The 16879-nt window shown below is 53.2% G+C and overlaps 1 protein-coding gene across 1 annotated transcript in view; it reads right to left on the bottom strand.

Annotated features, from left to right (window-relative positions):
• Positions 1-16860, bottom strand: part of Vps35l (VPS35 endosomal protein sorting factor like) — a 115449-nt gene extending 98589 nt beyond the window's left edge. Inside the window, exons 1-6 of the mRNA XM_010610078.3 lie at positions 16768-16860; positions 11515-11614; positions 8938-9105; positions 6767-6889; positions 5494-5518; positions 1634-1710 (exon numbers count right to left, since the gene is read on the bottom strand). Coding sequence (XP_010608380.1) covers positions 1634-1710; positions 5494-5518; positions 6767-6889; positions 8938-9105; positions 11515-11614; positions 16768-16784 — 510 coding nt within the window. The 5' untranslated portion in view covers positions 16785-16860. The remainder of the gene's footprint in view (positions 1-1633; positions 1711-5493; positions 5519-6766; positions 6890-8937; positions 9106-11514; positions 11615-16767) is intronic.
• Positions 16861-16879: the final 19 nt, after the last annotated feature.

Genomic DNA, 16879 nt, shown 5'->3' with positions numbered 1-16879 from the left:
CTACCCCATCCTGACTGATGACCTGCTAACTGGGGTGCCCTGGGGCAGCTGCTGCTGTGAGTAGGGAGGAGCAGCAAGGAAACCAGTCTGCAGGAGAAGCACGAAGGACTAGAACTGAGGGGCAGAGGACTGAGCCATGTTTCTGGGCGACCGCAGTTCCCGGCGCCAGGCGACCCTGGCCTCGGGTTTGGGGGAGGTGCCGCTCATTCCTCCCCACCTCAGATACCCGAGGACTACAGAGCTCTGGTGGAGGCCCTCAGCAAGCTCCTGCCTGCTGGGCCGATGACATGCAGACTGAGGCTCTCACACCCAGATTTAAAGTGTGCCCAGTCTGCACAGGCACATGAAAACTAAGACTACTGGACTCTGCCCAGCACCCAACAACAGCTCTGTGTCAGAGCGGGGAGGACCCCACACCTCCCAGCAGAGGGCGCCATAGCCCTTCCTAGTTTTCATAGCCCCTCACTGAACCCACACAGCTGCTCTTTGTCCCATTTTTTAAAATGATACTAGAGATAGAACCCAGGGACTTCATGTTGAGCGACAGCCTCAGTTTTCTGTTTGTTTGCTTGGGTTGTTTTGTTCTGTTGAGAGAGGGTCTTGCTAAATTGCCCAGGCTGGGCTCAAACTTGCAATCCTCTTGCCTCAGCCACGCAGAGTACTGGGATTACAGGTGACAGCTCCCCACCCCCACCCCCAGGTCTTTTATCTTATAAATGAAGAAATAAAGGTACAGAACAGGTAGACACCCAAGGTCACCCTGATAGTAGGAACCCAGCCATGGCCACAGCTCAGGGTAACTACGGTGACAGCAGCCAACACACACAGAGCATGAGCGCACTCTGGGTGTCCTGCGGAGCCCTTCATGTAAATTAACTCACTGAACCCACACCAGTCTTACGGGTAGGAACTGCTCATCCCCACATTACAGATAAATAAGCTGAGGCCCAGAGCAGTGAGACTCCTGCTCCAAAGTCAAAGAACTTCTAAATGGCAGATCTGGGATTCAAACCCAGGCAGTGTGGCTAGAATACGATGTGACCCCCGCCACGCTAAGCTGTCTCTCAAAAGGACACCTGTGCCCAGGGCCAGTACACAGCACATCAGGACAGGGAGGTCTGTGGCCACCTCCCAGTCTGCCTTGCCTGGTGCGAGACCCGGCCCACGGCTGTCAGCTAGAATTCTTCCCAAGGAGGCAGGAATCTGTGAGGACCCTTGGGGACACAGCACATTGTGTTTCCTTTTTCCAAAGCATGGGCAGGCTGATCAACAGCAGGCAGACTGCAAACCCACATGCAAAACTGCAGCACGGTGCAGTCTTTGCTCCATCCGGAAGCTCCCAGGGAGGGGATCCAGCTGGTTCTTACTGCCTCACACTGTCCCCAGATAACCCGGGCTTGTTCAGGCCGCAGAGAAAAAAGATACCTCCAGAAAACCCACCCAGGCAGGCTCCCCTGTGCTCAAACAAGTGTGCTTAGCTGCGGGCATTTTCCCTGGACTGAGTCAGAGCCTCAGGAGGCCCAAGTACGGCCCTTCGGCCCGAGATGTAATCGAAGCGCAGCCACCCAGACGTCTGCCCTGGCCAGGGGAATGGAAAGTCCCCCAGCCTGCACTCAGCGTGCGACCTGCTCACCTCCTCAAAGTCGTCCAGCTCTTCCAACCGTGTCCGGACTTTCTCTGACATTGCGGAAGTGGCGGTCCCAGTTCTGCCTAGAGAATGGATTTCTGTTACACACAGGCTTTTCTCTTGCACTAACAGCCCTCACAGAAACTATCTTTTCTTCTGCATCTCATCATGAAGAAAGATGCGGGAGACGTTTTCTTACAGAAAGAAAGCTCTTGAGGTTTTTGCGGGCTACTTCCTTGGGCAACCTAAGTTCCATGAAAAACATCTTCCCCGGGGCAGCTGTCCTGGAGACTCGGGGGCCACCTACAAAAGGTGAACTGCCACGTGCGATGTTTACGAGATTTCATTCTGTGTGTTTACTCACAAAGAAAGGCAGTCAGGAGAAGGGTGCCGGAAGTCCAGCCACTTCACTGTTCGCCAAGAACAAAGGCGATCTCGGGCTGGCACACCGCACGAACTGTCCTGCCCTCACACTCCCAACCACTAACACCAGAAGGGCCTCACTGTCTGCCCACGGATGGGCGGGGTCTTCGAAGCCCTCCCTTCAAACAAGGAGCACTCACTGTGCTTCCCCCGCAGCACCTCTTGACAGAGTCTGGCTATCAGCAGGGAACGGCGAGAAGGAAGGAAAGATTCCAGCCCGTGGTCCAGCCACAGGGCGAGGTGACCGGTCCAGAATCCTTTCCCCCTCTTCAGGGGAGTTCCACTCTTGCTCCCAGGTCCACACGGCTCCCAGTGACTGCTTGCTCCTCCCCACCACGCAGCCCCACTTTGGATCTTGGATGTCCCCAAAGCTCCAGGGGTTGCAGGCCTGGCGCTCACGCATAGTGCTACTGGGAGATGGTGGGCCCTCGCGGAAGGGAGGCACGTCACTGGGGGTGCATCCTCAAGGGGGACAGCACAGGGTCTCCTCTTCCCACTCTGCCTCCTGCCACCCTGAGACCAACAGGCCTCTTCCGCTGTCTGCCCACCATAACACACCGTGCCACCAAAGGCCCAAATCATGGGATCAAGGCACTATGTATGGACTGAATTCTCCAAAACTGTGCATCAAAATACACCTTTCCTCTTTTTCAAGTGATTCTCTCAGGCACCCTGTCACAGGGATGTAGGCTGATACACAACCCCACCCTTTGGAACTGAAGTTTATTCTGTCAAAGCACTACTTTCTCAGCTCTGCTGCAGGCTCACAAGTTGCTCAGCTCACTGCACGGTGAAATAATGTAATTCCAAAGCTGCACCAGTACCGAAGACTCCTAATTTGCCTATTTTACTTTGTTTCGGTATTTTCTTTCCTCTTAAAATATGACACGTGGAAAATAGGTACACACACGTTGAACAGGTGATCACAAAACCTCTGTAACCACCACTAGGTCACGCATGGTCTTGTTCTGGTTCGCCATACCTTTGGTTCATGCAGTTTACCCACGTTCTGGCACAGAGCTGCGACTAACTCCATTTCCCTGCTCACTTTCCCTTTCCTTTCTGTAAATACCACAATTTAGTTCATCCTACAGCCCATGGTGTAAACGGGGGTTGTTTCCCGTTTGGGTCGTTAACAATGTCACCACCCCCTCTGGGTTCACACCGCCAGGAATGTCTGTAGGGCAGTGCTTTATATCCGCCACTTAAGGATGAGCTCAAATGCAGATTCTGATCCAGCAGGTCTCCAGCAGGGTCAGAGTCTTCACAGTTTTACTTTCTTTCCTTATCATCCCCCCTGTGCTACAGACTGAACACAGGGGTTCACACCTGTGGGGCAAGTGCCCCACCCCTGAACTACATCCCCAATTCTTTCTGAGACAGTGACTTACTAACCTGCCCCTTGGACGTGGGATCTCCCTGCTTCACTTGGGACTACACCTGAGGAAAATCTGTATTCCTGATGAACCCCTTCCTGGGTGAAGTCAGTGCCGCTAACCCATGGGCCCTAATTTTAAAATATGGATCTAAGGCACGGTTGGAAAACCGTTTCTGTTAAAAGCCTGATACAGACACTGTAGATTTTTCAAATCACACACACACTGTAACAACTACTCAGCTCTGTCACTGCAGCACAGAAGCAGGCATAGACAAATACATAAACAATTCATGAGGGCTACGGTTTCTTTTGGTGGTTGTTTGTTGGTCTTGTTTGTTTGTTGGTTTTTTTGGTGCTAGGGATGGAACTCAGGACCTTGTGCTTTCCAGGCAGGCAGAGGTACCACTGAGATAAATCCCTAGCTCAGAGCTATGTTTTAATGCAACGATAGCTGGGCGAGGTAGTGAATACATACAATCCCTGGGTAATTAAGTGAGGTCATGTTCTGAGATGAAAAAGAACAGAAACGGGTGGCAACACAGCTCAGCGGTAGATCAATCCACAGATCCGTGACTGCTGGAGCAAGGGGTTGGCCCATTCTGCGGGGACAAGTCCTGGGCACTGAACTCAGGACCTTCACACTGAGCTGCAATCCCAAGGCCTTTTGGGGACAAGGTTTCACTCAACTGCCCAAGCTGGGCTCCAACTTCCAATCCTCCTGTCTCAGGCTCCAAGAGTGATGGGATCGCAGGCCCACTGTCTTAATCCCTTCACACCAGGACCTTCACACTGAGCTGCAATCCCAAGCCTTTTGGGGACAAGGTTTCACTCAACTGCCCAAGCTGGGCTCCAACTTGCAATCCTCCTGTCTCAGGCTCCAAGAGTGATGGGATCGCAGGCCCACTGTCTTAATCCCTTCACACTGTTAAACCATGATCTAAGTAGTTTACAAAAAGACAGAAACCAATGTTCCACAGTGCTACGACCAGGGAAATTCAAGAGCAAGGCTCCAGCAGATTCGGCATGTGGAGCAGACCCACTTTCTACCTCACAGGTGGCACCTTGTTGCTGTGCTCCCCACAGTGGAAGGCAGGGGCCAGGTCTTGGGCCTCTTCCATAAGGGCGCTAATTCCATTCATTTCTGACCTCACCGTCTGCCCGGAGACACCAGTTCCTGACCATCCCCTCAGGACTTGGGATTTTAACATGAGTTTTGGGGGAGGGGACACAAGCATGAGGCCACTGTACCCATCTTCAGGTGCGACCAACATCGCAGAGCACGTCACAAGTACTTGCTGCCTAGGTCCCCACGGCACTGGCAGGGTGTGAGTGCTCGCCGTCGCTCTACACCTTCCCTGGGGCTCAGCGTCCTCCATCTATTTCCCTCTCCTAACCGGTGTGATGACATGCTTTGGGGCCGCAGAGAGACCCCTATGGCAAAGGTCCCCCTGCTCTTGGTTTCCACTGAGCCGATTCCACCTGCGTGGGTTGAGGGGAAATTGTGGTGGGTGCAGCTGCAATGCCACATCAGCCACCCACACAAGGATCTCAGCCACAGTCACCAGACAGGCAGTGTGGTCACTCTTGGTTGCTCTAGGACCTCCCGGGAGCTTCAAGAAAGAAACTCCAGAGTTCCATCCCGTCAAACCACCTCATCAAGCGGCACCGGTGTTCTGCATCTACACCAAAGGTTCCCACGGGCCCCGGACACACCGCTTTTGGACTGGGGGTCTGTCGAGCAGCAACTGAGGGCACTACGTCCACAGACTGACTGGGGAATGTGTCCCCGGAACCGGCACATCGGCACTGCCACAAGAGACAGCGACTTACCGCCAAGGAAAGAGTGGCTCTGTGAAGCTGGGCTCGAGCCGAGTGAGGGTCTCATGCTCCGCCATGCTAGCACCAAGTTGGAAGCCTATCTCACACCCCGGGTAACCTCCCGCTCTTTTCCTGGTCTATTCAAGGACGCATCTGAATCCTGCATTACACCAACTTTGTCTCTGAAAAGTTGGATTCGAGGCAGTGGCACAATTTTCCCGTCAAAACAACAAAAGTCCTATCTTACCTTTTTCAGATCCCATGAAAAGATTCTGCAAAGACAAAGAATTCATTAGTATTCGAAAAAGCCAAGGCAACACAGCCACCGCATTCCCGCAAATCAAACACTGAAAGATATCCTCAAAGCAGCCAAATGGGGGTCATTACCAAATGCTGGAGATTCATTCAACTTCTACTCAATTCGGGCAATAACTCCCAAACATTCTCATGCGAGAGCAGAATCATCTCACAGAACTATTTTTTAGCTCCTCTGGATCTTCGCTTCTCACCCTCTATAGTCCTGCCACGTTGGGCTGGATGAGGCTTTGTGGACACCCCACAGGTGCGACCACTAAAGATGTCTGGAGATGTTTCCAAATGACCCCTGGGGATAACGTTACTACGGGCTGAGTAAGTGAGCCCTGAATTAACTTGGTGCTTTCAGAGAAAATCTCGACAGCCCAGCAACTGTGCTGTGCTCCTGATGCTCAGGGAATTGTGCTCAGAATTGTGCTGTTCTCCTCATGAGAAGATGGAGCCACGTCTCACCTCCCTGCCTCCCCCACACCATGTCACCCGCAACCACCCTCAGGACAGTTTCACTGTGAGTGGTGAAGGGACTCCAGGTGGCTGGCTTGAATGGGAGGGGCGACGTTGCTTTTTCTTTCCTTCTCTATCGACTTGGCCATGGGGCAGCACTAAAGACACACAGAGAGAGCAGCAAGACAGAAGAGCCCGAACCTCGATGACCTTGGCACTTCCGCTCCAGCCCCACCGCTGGACTCCCCTCAGACCAAGGAGAGCCACGTGGCACTCTTGCCGCCACTGTTGGGGAGGACTTGGATCGAAGCAACTGGACCGAGCCCGAACTAACAGCAGCATTAAACCAGCTGGCACGGGATGGATCCCACTCTCCTCACCTCTCTGGAACTTGAGCAGCTGCCAGGTGGGAGGTGGGCCTCCTACTGGACGCGCACGCCCGCTAAGCCACCAACTTCAGCTAGGGGTCGGCCCCAAGAGAGCAAGCTTCCAGCTCCCGGAGGAAGCCTAGGAACAGGGGCTCACAGAGCAGCGCCCGGTGCTGGACAGGGGGCTCCCCGATGTGCACCTCAACTGCCCCCCCTCTCCCGGGCTCCACCACCCCAATGCTTTCTGTCAACTGTGCCACCTCCTTCATCCTTCACTTTCTTTCAAGCTACAAACCAGCACATTTTCTCCCGATGACACTGACATATGAAGAGACACTGAGACAGAGCCCGGGAGCTGGACAGCGGGACAGCAGAGATCACCCCGGCACTCACAATGGACAGCTTCTCCGTAGTTGTGTACCGGGCAAGGATCTCTCCCCGCTTGTTGGCCCAAGGCTCAAAATCAGATCCTACGATGGAGTTGTCATCTCCGTTGCGTTTCTTTCTGGAGCTCTCCTAAGGAAGGCGAAACCACGTTTTCAGAGTCCATTGCACTTTTGTTTTGTTTTGTTTTTCTATTACAGATTTTAAAGAGTCCCCGTCTGAAGAAGAAAGTCAGTCCGTCTAAAGGTTTACTACGAAAAAACAACTTGAGTAGTTTACTCACAAATGACCGAGAAACATACCAACGACGTGGATGCTAAGGAAGAACCAAGCCCTGGTAAACTGAAAAGGGCCCTTTTTAAAGTCTCTGAATGGCAGAGTTACAATGATTGCTAACATCCGGGCTAAAGGAAAAAGGAAGCCTCCACACTGCTGCTAGGAGCACAGAGCAGTACGGCCTCCACAGAAGACCGTCAGGACCTTCCCACACACGTCTCCCCCGGCGATGGGCTTCTACACACTCCCTGCAGAGCCCCTCACCTACCCACACCGAGAGGGTGCGTGCAGGAGGCCTGGGCACTGCTGCTGACACCAGCAGCACTCAGAGCCACCCAGGACCCAGCAGCGCGGGAAGGGGGAAGCAGAGCGTGCGCACACCCGCCCTTTCGAATACCGCGCAGCCACTCAGTTCTAGTCGGGATCCAAAGGCAAACTTCTCCAGGACATGCGGTCTAGTAAGAACAAAGTCACAGAAAATACTCCCATTTATGCTTAACACGCTCTGGCTGACTGGAACTACTGCGGGGTGGCTCCCACATCACCGTCCCGTTGGGCGCCTTGTACTCACTTGTGGTGCAAAGGAACCTAAGCAATCGCATCAGTCTTTTTATCAAGAAAACTAACAAAAAGTTTATAAATGGCCCGCACCTAGTTTCTTGAATGGGATTCATCACTGCCCCCAAATAAACATTATTCGTACCAGTTAAAGAATTACAAAAGTCAATGCATTTCATTCGATTAGAAGAAATTTACATTCATGAAGAGCTTATCGATAATTCTCTGAATTTTAACGTGGAAACCTTACAAGGGCTGTACCACAATTTTCCATAGCACCTTAATGTTTGCCTGAAGGGACTGTACTCTGATGACTTCTGGTCTGCTGAGTCAAGACCTTTCTTCCCTTCAGTCACTGTGGCCCAGGACCCCCTAAGAGGTGGTACAGGCCGCTGGAGGGGCGGGCAGGCAGGCATGGGCCAGCGGTGGTTCAGCCGGCAAGAACAACAGAATTTAAATTTAAATCACACCTTCCGGCAGCAAGTGTACGAATGGGTACCCTGTCCCGAATGTGTCAGAAAACAAGCCAGACAGATCCAGCATGGAATGAAGGTTGAGCGTGCGGACTCTGTAGCTCCAGGGGCTGGGACTGAACCTCCGCTTGGTGGTGACCCTGCTCCCCACCCCCCAGCCTGGTCCCTCTGCACATGAGGGCTGGGATTTCTCTCACAGAGCACGCTGCACAAGAATCCAACAGGAAATGTACTCCACAAGATGCCTGCCATGAGGGAAGCTGACGGGGATTCTTAACTTTCACTGTTATTTCTGTTAGCGTTTACATAGGAGTACGAATGGACGCCGTCACAAGTCACCGTCCTAGATGCCTAGGAAAACGCCTGGCTCCGGAGGCATCCAGCGTCCTCACAGCATGGACGACCTCTGGGTGGAGGGTGTAACGCAGGGAGCAGGGAGGCAGGCCTGCGTCCCCAGGGTGCGACTGCCTGCAAAGCAAATGCTGGGGTAACCATGTAAAAAGAATGAAGTATAAAAATGAAATAAGGGTGGGCAGTGGAGCTCACAGGTACAATACCTGCCTAGCACAGGCAAGGCCCTGAATTCCATCCCTAGCACAGCTAAGTTTTTAAAAACAATACATTGTAACACTTGCGATCGAGGAGAAAAAAACTCCGGGACCTCCAGCAGCCTCTTGCAGCCCAACACCTTCCACTTGAAGCAGAACGCCTTGGATGTCTGGGGGACCTGAACTGCTTGAATCAGAGGAGCCGGTGGTGACTGGATTGTTGTTCAGTGCACAAGCTCAGCAGCAGTGAGGTGCAGAAGTCCACCCACCCTGCACCCGCACACCCAGACCCCCCGAGTGGCTGATGGGCCCTGGGGCCTTTTACCGTGGCTGCTGCCACAGCTGCGGGGTCAGCAGTGGCTGCAAACATGGAAAGTGGGTCCGTTCCATCGAGGACACTGCTCAGCGGGTCCACCACAGAGCTGGAAGAAGACGACGACGTGGAAGAGGTGCTTCCTTTCCGGCTTACTTTCTTTGTCTTTGATTCTGTGACCTGCGGGGACAACGTGTAGCAGCACAGTGCAGCTCTGCTGTGACCCTCCCCAGTGGGACACCCGGCAGGGTCCCTTCCGACCCTTCCGAAGGTGGGGCCGGCCACTGGCTAGTAGCAGAGGCTTATCAATCTGCAGGGGATGCTTATGTTGGTGACTGACTGATAAGACTCAGCATCACAGCTGTCAAGGAAAACAAGGCAGCAGGTTAGGGTTAGCGAGGCTGTTGGGCTGAGGAGGCACCAGAACCTTGGGCTTCCAGGTACAGAAATGAACCCAGAACATAGCCCACTCTGCACAGGAAAGCAAAGCTTTCACTTCACCAATCAGAAACTGTCAACTACCTTCTACCTGGAGATCACCAGCCACAAATGGCCAATTACCCTCTACCTGGCAGATGTCCATTCTCACCAATCAGATATTTTCTGGGTCTGGTTTCCAAGAACAGCTCACAGTGCTATTCCCAGCAGCTGTCCTCACTGGACCCTGAACCCACCGGTGGTCTGGAGCTGCTCCATTCATGAATCACCCAAGGCTCCAGCAAACTCATTAAGACGTTAGCGTATCTAAGTTCCTCTTTTAGCAGATGGAAGACATGGGGCCCTTATGATTTAGAAGGTGACAGTAACAGGTACGCGTGTATCGCACTGGGTCTGCGCCTCTGGGAATTCCTGGGTGACAGGAGCATATTCTTCTAACAAGACTCTCGTGGTCATCAGGGAAGACCGAGCCCTGAGTCGGTGAAAACTTCCAGCCTCCCCCATCCTCCAGGGCGGGGAGAGTGCTAGGGACTGGGTTACTAATCCACGGTGGGGACTGGCAAAGCCCTCATGAAGGTTCCTAAAAGACAGGCTTTAGAGATCGCTGGGCTGGCCAACAGGACTCCGTGAGGTACGGCAGGGGAGCTAGCGAGGGCAGGAGAACGTCCCCCACACCTCACCAGGTACCCTACTCTATGCAACGTCCTTTACTACAAACTGGAAACTTCTAGAGAGCACTTCCCTGAGGGCTGCCACCAGTCCTGGAAAATTAACCCGTGGGACACCAGTGCACAGCCAGCAGGGCAGAGGCACAGGCCACAACCTGCCTGGTGTCTGAGAAGGGGGCGGTCCGTGGGGCCGAGCTGCAGGCCGGGGAGGAGGGGGGTTGAGGAGACCTGCGGGTAAAGTGTCAGAAGGAAGTGAAGCCGGGGACGCCAGGCTGGTGTCTGCTGGAGAACTGTCGGTCGCCAGGGGTGTCACAGGGGTGCAGTGTGGGGACTGTGAGCGGACAGGATGACGCTGGGCCATAGGCACCAGAACCTAACTGAAGGAAGCCCTTCCGTCAGGAGGGGCGGGGGTCGCCGAGGGTGCAGGCAAAGCCCACAGGGCTGAGGGCAGAAGCACTGAGAGCTTACAAACCAAAGTGACTTCTTCCTCTGCAGTGACAGAAACCCTCGGGTTCCATCCAGCCCAGAACGACCACCCTAGACATGCGTCAGTGTGGGCTTTTTATTGTATTTCTATCTCTTTGCAGTCCTAGGCATTGAACCCAGCCAGGGCTGTCACACACAGCGACATCCCCCACCCGTTAGAAACATTTTTTGGAACTTTTGTCTCACTATGTTGTTGAAGTCCAGGCTATGCTCAAACCCGAACCCTCCTCCCTCAGCCTCCCGGAGTGCTGGGGTTCCAGGCGCGTGCCACCGTGCCTGGCTAGCAGCGGTATTCTTGGTAGGGTCTCTCTATCCAAGCGTCCCCAACAAACATGCAGTACGACAACTGTGCTCGCCCTGAACATGTAGGCATCTTTCCTTGTGGTTATTCCCTAAGGAAACAGTACGACAGTGACTGAGGGCCGTGTGCCTGGTGTTTGGTATAAGCAACCCAGAGGGGACACAGTGCACAGGCTGTGGCACGGCCAGGAGGGACAAGAGAACTGCAGAGTCCAGAGTCACAGAGGCCTGAGCTCCTGGAACCAAGCTTGCACGATTCCCACGGACAGGGGACAACTGCCGTGCTAAGCAGAGTGCTAACCCAGAGAGGGGCCAGGCGGGGCTCTGGCCTGCTTCTGTTTTTGAGACACAGCATCTAAGACGCTTCTCAGGACAGTGCCTCCCTCTCGTAAATGAAGTGATTCTTCATAACCCAAGGAGAAAAATGAAGCAAGGTAGACTCTGCCAACACGTCCACGTCAGGAACCGTGGGTCACCGCTTCCCAGGGCGACCTCATTACTAAGGGAAGGGAAGGGAAGGGAAGGGAAGGCAAGACAGTGGTGACGGGGGGCCAGAGCAAGCTGCTGGGTTCAAATACACAACAGCAGCGGCCACTAGCACAATAGAAAAGAGCTAAGGATGTGGCTGTCCTTCCTCAGGAAAGACCCAGGCCGTGCGTGCCAGGCCACAGGCTCCGGACACCCGCAGCACACTCACCGTGATGGGCTTCAGTGGGTGGTAGTCCCCGAACTCCAGCGGCGCGGCCTCTAGCCGGCAGGACGCAATCTCAGCCTTGTAGTTCCTGTGCCTGGAGTGCCTGTGGCAGACAGCAAACACACGCAGGTCAGGTGACCAGGGCTCAAACACTGAGGGCCCATACTGTTCCTGAGACGGCGAAGAAACTCTGCGTTTTACAAGAATTTATTCTGATCTGTTTAAGGTTTCACCGCCTGGCAAGGCCATACCCAGAACCCAGAACCCATGGCTTCCGGAAGTTGAGTCCAGCTCTTCGGGGAAGCTGCTCCTCCAGGGCACTTGCTGGTTCTTGGCCTGGGAAAAGAGTTCAGGCCAGCAGCGGGGGACTGCAGAGAGGCAGGGCAGCCTCAGTGGTTGGAGGAAATCTCATAGCTGGACAGGCACACAACCCAGGGTTTCCAGACAGCCAGCAGCCAGGGGTGTGGCACCTGCCAGCAATACAACCTGCAACCTTAGCTCTGGGAGAGGCTGAGGGAGGAGCACAAGCCCAGGCCTCCCCAACTTAAAGTGAACCTGACTCAAAAAGATACATTTTAAAATAGGGGAGAGGCTGGGCATGAACCCTGGTGCAAAAGGTTACAAGTTCAATTCCTCCAAACAGGAAGGAAAGAAGGAAGGAAGGAAAAAAAAAAAAAAAAGAACAACAGCCAGAGGTTGAAGGAAGAGCTGCGGAAGACGGAGCAACACAGAAAATACAAGGCAGTTCTGCCCGCAAAGAGCTGAGCAAGAAGCACAGCAGAAGGGAGACGAAGGGCAGAGAGAGATGTCATCAGCGCAGAGGGGTCAGCGAGAGGAAGGATCCGAGAGATGGAAAATCAAGGGATGAAGCGGCCAGGAGGAGGCCTCGAGAGGAAGGCACAAGAGGGATCTCCAGCACTTGGGGGCGCTCAGAGCAAAGGCCCCACACACAGACCAGGAAGCCCCAAGTGGGGGAGAGAAAGACAGGCAGAAAGCAGCAGCATCTGAAGGGGAAGCTGGGGAAACTTTCCCCAAAAGCTCCTCCCCCGGTACCAGGTCACTCAGCCTCCCTCCTGGTTACGTGGGAGGGCCCAGCGCCTGTCTCCTCTAGGTGGTTTCAGGCCCTCTGACCACCACCCCGCCTGGGCTGTACATTCTGCTTAACCTTACCGCACCTGCAGCGCAGCTCAATCTCTCTCCCCCACTGCAAACCCCACGGTTCTACTCTACCTATCTGCAGTCCAATTGATGTCATTTTTGTTGTCTTGCAGTACTAGAGACAGAAGCTCCAGCGTTGGCCCGGAGCTATATTAGGTCCAGCCCTTTTGAAACTTTCATTTTGAGACAAGGACTCTCTAAACTGCCCAGGCTGGGCTTAACTTGAGATCTTCCTGCCCCGGCCTCCCTGGGGTGTGGGGATTATAGGTATGCTGCCTGGTGGTTTTTAAACAAATGGCATATTTCTTTTTTTCTTTAGCCAAAGACATGGGCATTTCCTATTTGTAAAACATCACATTCCAGAAAAGAAAGCTCTTCTGGGCACCTGGGACAAGCCCTGTCTCTGCTTCGTGGAAAAAAAAAAAAGATTCAAAATCGGAGGAACTGTCTTATCTCCAGTCCCTGGAGTTCACTCCCTGCCCCATTCGCAGATTCACGCTCAGCTTTACCCGAAATCCCCCACCAACCCGGAGCCCCAGCAGGTAATTTCTGTCCCTAAGTAAATCTGGCTTTGAGCAGAGGACCGGAAGGTTGCTTCACAGCCGACTTCTGCTTTTCTGCAGGGAAAAGGCCTAAATACTGCCAGTCCTTCTTCATCACCTTTACGAGGTACACACCCTGTCTTCACCCTGCAAAACCCGGCAGATGAAAGCACCTGTGCAGTGTTCTCCCGGACCCTCTCCTGATCGAGGGTGCTATCAGCCAAGCCCTGACTCCTACAACAAATAATAGTCGGGTGTGAGGCACACCCCGTAATCCCAGCACTAGCAGGGAGGCCAGCCTGGGCTACACAGCAAGTTCAGAGACCAACCTGGACGCTGGCGATTTAGTTCAGGGGATTCACTGCCTGCCTCGCAAGCCCAAAGACCTGAGTTGGGTCGCTGGTACCAAAAATAAAAAGACGAAAAAGAAAGACAGAAAAACAAAAGACCAACCTGGGTACACAGTGAGAACCTGGTCTCAAAAAACAAACTCTGAGGGACAGACACGTTTGAATCATAGACATCAACAGTCAAGATGGAGTTCAAAACATCAAATTACACTTCTCTTTCAAATCTCTTTATTGGGTGTCAAGAAAACAGAACTTTGAAAGGTAACTAGAACGAGTAGGAAAATTAATATGACCTGAAATTCAGTCACAAATACATCATATCTTAACCATAAACAAATCAATCGAGAGCTGAGAAAAATCTGCTACACCCGAACAGAGTCCATGCGCAGCGATCACGTCACAGTTCTCACACTTACTCCACACAGGACCCCCTCCCTCTATGCCTCGCTCTGCCTGTGGGGTGGGTACCACATTTACACCCATTTTGCAGATGCAAGAGCGAGGACGGTTACTCTTGGTAACTTGTCAAAGGTTAGACCAAGTCACCGGGACAGGTTCATTACCTGTAGATTATACATTATCTTAGGAACTTTAAAAACTAAGCAATTGTCTACTTTTCTTAAAAAGATCAAGCTCTAGAATGAGTATGTCTCAAAAGCTGAAAGGGCCAGAGATTTAGCTCAGTAATTTGGCTTCCTGCCTAGAAGGGCAGGGTCCCAAGTTCAATCGATGCTTGTAAAAAAAGAAAAAAGCTGATAATGTGGGGAGAGGACCGCTTTTGGAAATGAAGCTTTTTCTTTTTTTCAAAAGGTACGGACAAAGTTTTCACTGTATGAGTGCCCATGGACAATCACAGTATTTTCATTTTGTACCACTTCTTCCATTATTTCTTCAAATCTTTGCCCTGCTCCTGCTCCTAGCATTTTCTAGCCAGAGATGCTCAAGCGCTGTCCTGTAGAAAGCCCCGGGTCTTTGGGAAGGTGCAGGAATTCTCTCAAGAAGCCAGAGGAAGCTGGCAGCTGATAAAAATCCCTGACATCACAACCATCTGCAGCAAGGCTCTTTGCTCCTTGGCAGCTGCTCCTGAAAAAAAGGCCATTGCTTCACACGTCCACTGCTGCCTGGGTCTAGGCCTGGGCCACTTGTGTGGCCCACACATCAGAAAACAAGGTGGTTTAAATACATATGACAGGGCTAGGGCTTTAGCTCCGTGTCACTGCGCCTGCCTCGAAAGGTCCCGAGTTCGATCCCTGGTGCCTTCAATAAATAAATACACACACACACACACACACACACACACGTATTGAACACTGACAACTTCTTGCTTGAAAGGAATTATTCACCTTTGGTAAAACAGGTACAGAAAACTGGATTTACCACAGTAATCTCCTTATAACGTAAGTACCAAAACGGACCACATGCTCCTTGCCGGCCATTTTAATTCTCACGTGTTTTTCTTACTCACCAATCAGATAATCTGACCACGCACCTTTCCTCCCACAATCCTATCATTCCCAATCCCACACTCCCCGACTCTGCAAGCTGTGCAGGACTGGAAAGGGTGGTGCTTTTATCTCCAAGGGACCAAGCAGTAAGGGTGACCGTGGGTCTCCAGCAGTGGTGGGGGGGGTGCAGACCTGCAGCAGGTGTGCTGCTTTTAAGACAAAAGATGCTATTGTAGGAGTTTTTTCTAAACTAAATCCTCAGTGTTCAGGTTCAACTGCAGGGTGGGCACTCGGCGATAAATAAGCGGGTTTGGAGCTGCAGTCACCGGTCTACAGGGTATTTGCTATCTTGGGCCAGGCCAACATGTAGCAGAGGTAAGATGTGGGTAAAACAAGGCCCTCTGGGGGAGAGCAACAACTGTGCAGTGGCACTTTGGGGGCCCTGCAACCCAGAAACAGCCACAATTTAGATACGAGGCCCAGCTAACAATGACTACCATCCTAGGCTCTGGCTTCCAGACTCACCTGGGGGCCTGCATGCCTCAAACGCTTCGTCTTAGGTGAAATGCTTCTCCCTTTGTGAAAATGAAGTCCCGAGGTTTAAATGAGATACACGGTGCCTGGCACAAAATAGGGGCTTGAAGAGTAGAAGTCTGGGCACAGAAACACTTCTCTGGGGACGCCCTGGTTTCCTCATTCCTTTGTAGAGATCACTGAACATCTACAAGCGCTGTCCTGGGCACAGGAAAGACAAGGACGCCTAACAGTGACAACTCAGTGGCAACCTGACAGACACGTGGACATACCAACCTTACTGAGACATAAAGCCCAGCCAGATTAGGAACTATGGAAACCCTCGACCCTTACAGGGTGATTTAAACTTAAAATACCAAAGGTAAAAATGTCCTGAGATGAGGACAAAGACAGCTTCTCCCTGAATTCTCCCGTTACAAATTCCAGATGAGTTCAGGGAAACCAGCCATTTCTCAGGTCTGGGTATTTCTGTCTTCCTAGGCTCTGGCTGGGCCTCTCAGGAAGACAGCACCTTCAGGGCTCAGGGCACGGTGACGCCCACCGGCTTCCAGTGTTGATTTAGCCTGGGGGAGTCAGCCGGTGAAGGGGGTGTGAGTGAGAAAACACTGCTATCAAGCATGACACCAGAAGGTTGTGCCAGGCGGTCTTAAGGCCCCGGGCTGCACACTCTTCCATTGCCCAGCCCTCGCGTAAGGGAAGCTACTTCACTCCACAGCAGGAGGAAGGTCAGGAGATGAGCTCCCTTTTCTGCGATGCGCGGGGGTCTCAAGATCCCCTGATCCTCCCACGATCACGACCCCGGAACTCGCTATTCCTTCCTGTTTGCTGAACTCCTACACCTCCTGCAGGACCCAGTTGAAGACGCCTCCTCCCAGAAGCCGTCCGCAGCTCCAAGGGACCTCATCGCTCCGGGACGCAGCAGCCCCAGTCGTTCAGATGCAGTAGAGCCCCGGGGACCCACGCAACCCCTCCCAGGAAGGCGGAAGGCCGGGAAAGGGCCTTGCTTAGGGGATGAGCAGGGAAAGGGAAGGTGGACCGAGAACGGGACTGCCCCGGACTGGCTTCAGGCTGGACGGCGAGAGCCACCGGGGAGTCTGTGGTCCTCACTGGTCCCGTGGGGTGGGAAGTGCTGGACCCCATCAGGAAAGACAGACTGCACTCGCACCGGCAGACACCGGCGACAGCTAAGGGCAGCCCTCCCGCAAGCCCACCGGCACCCTCTCTTACCAGTGGAAGACCGCCATCTTCCCAGTCCCGTGACCGCCGGGCCTGGGCCTGGGCCGCAGCCCCTTCCCCCCTGCCCCGCCCCGCCCCGCCCCCGCCCCGCCCCCCCTCGCGC

This window comes from Fukomys damarensis, unplaced genomic scaffold (assembly GCF_012274545.1).
Source record: "Fukomys damarensis isolate Sample0158 unplaced genomic scaffold, DMR_v1.0_HiC HiC_scaffold_34, whole genome shotgun sequence".
NCBI lineage: Eukaryota > Metazoa > Chordata > Mammalia > Rodentia > Bathyergidae > Fukomys > Fukomys damarensis.
Note: the sequence above shows the minus strand (reverse complement) of the source record. Positions and strands in the feature narration are given on the sequence as shown.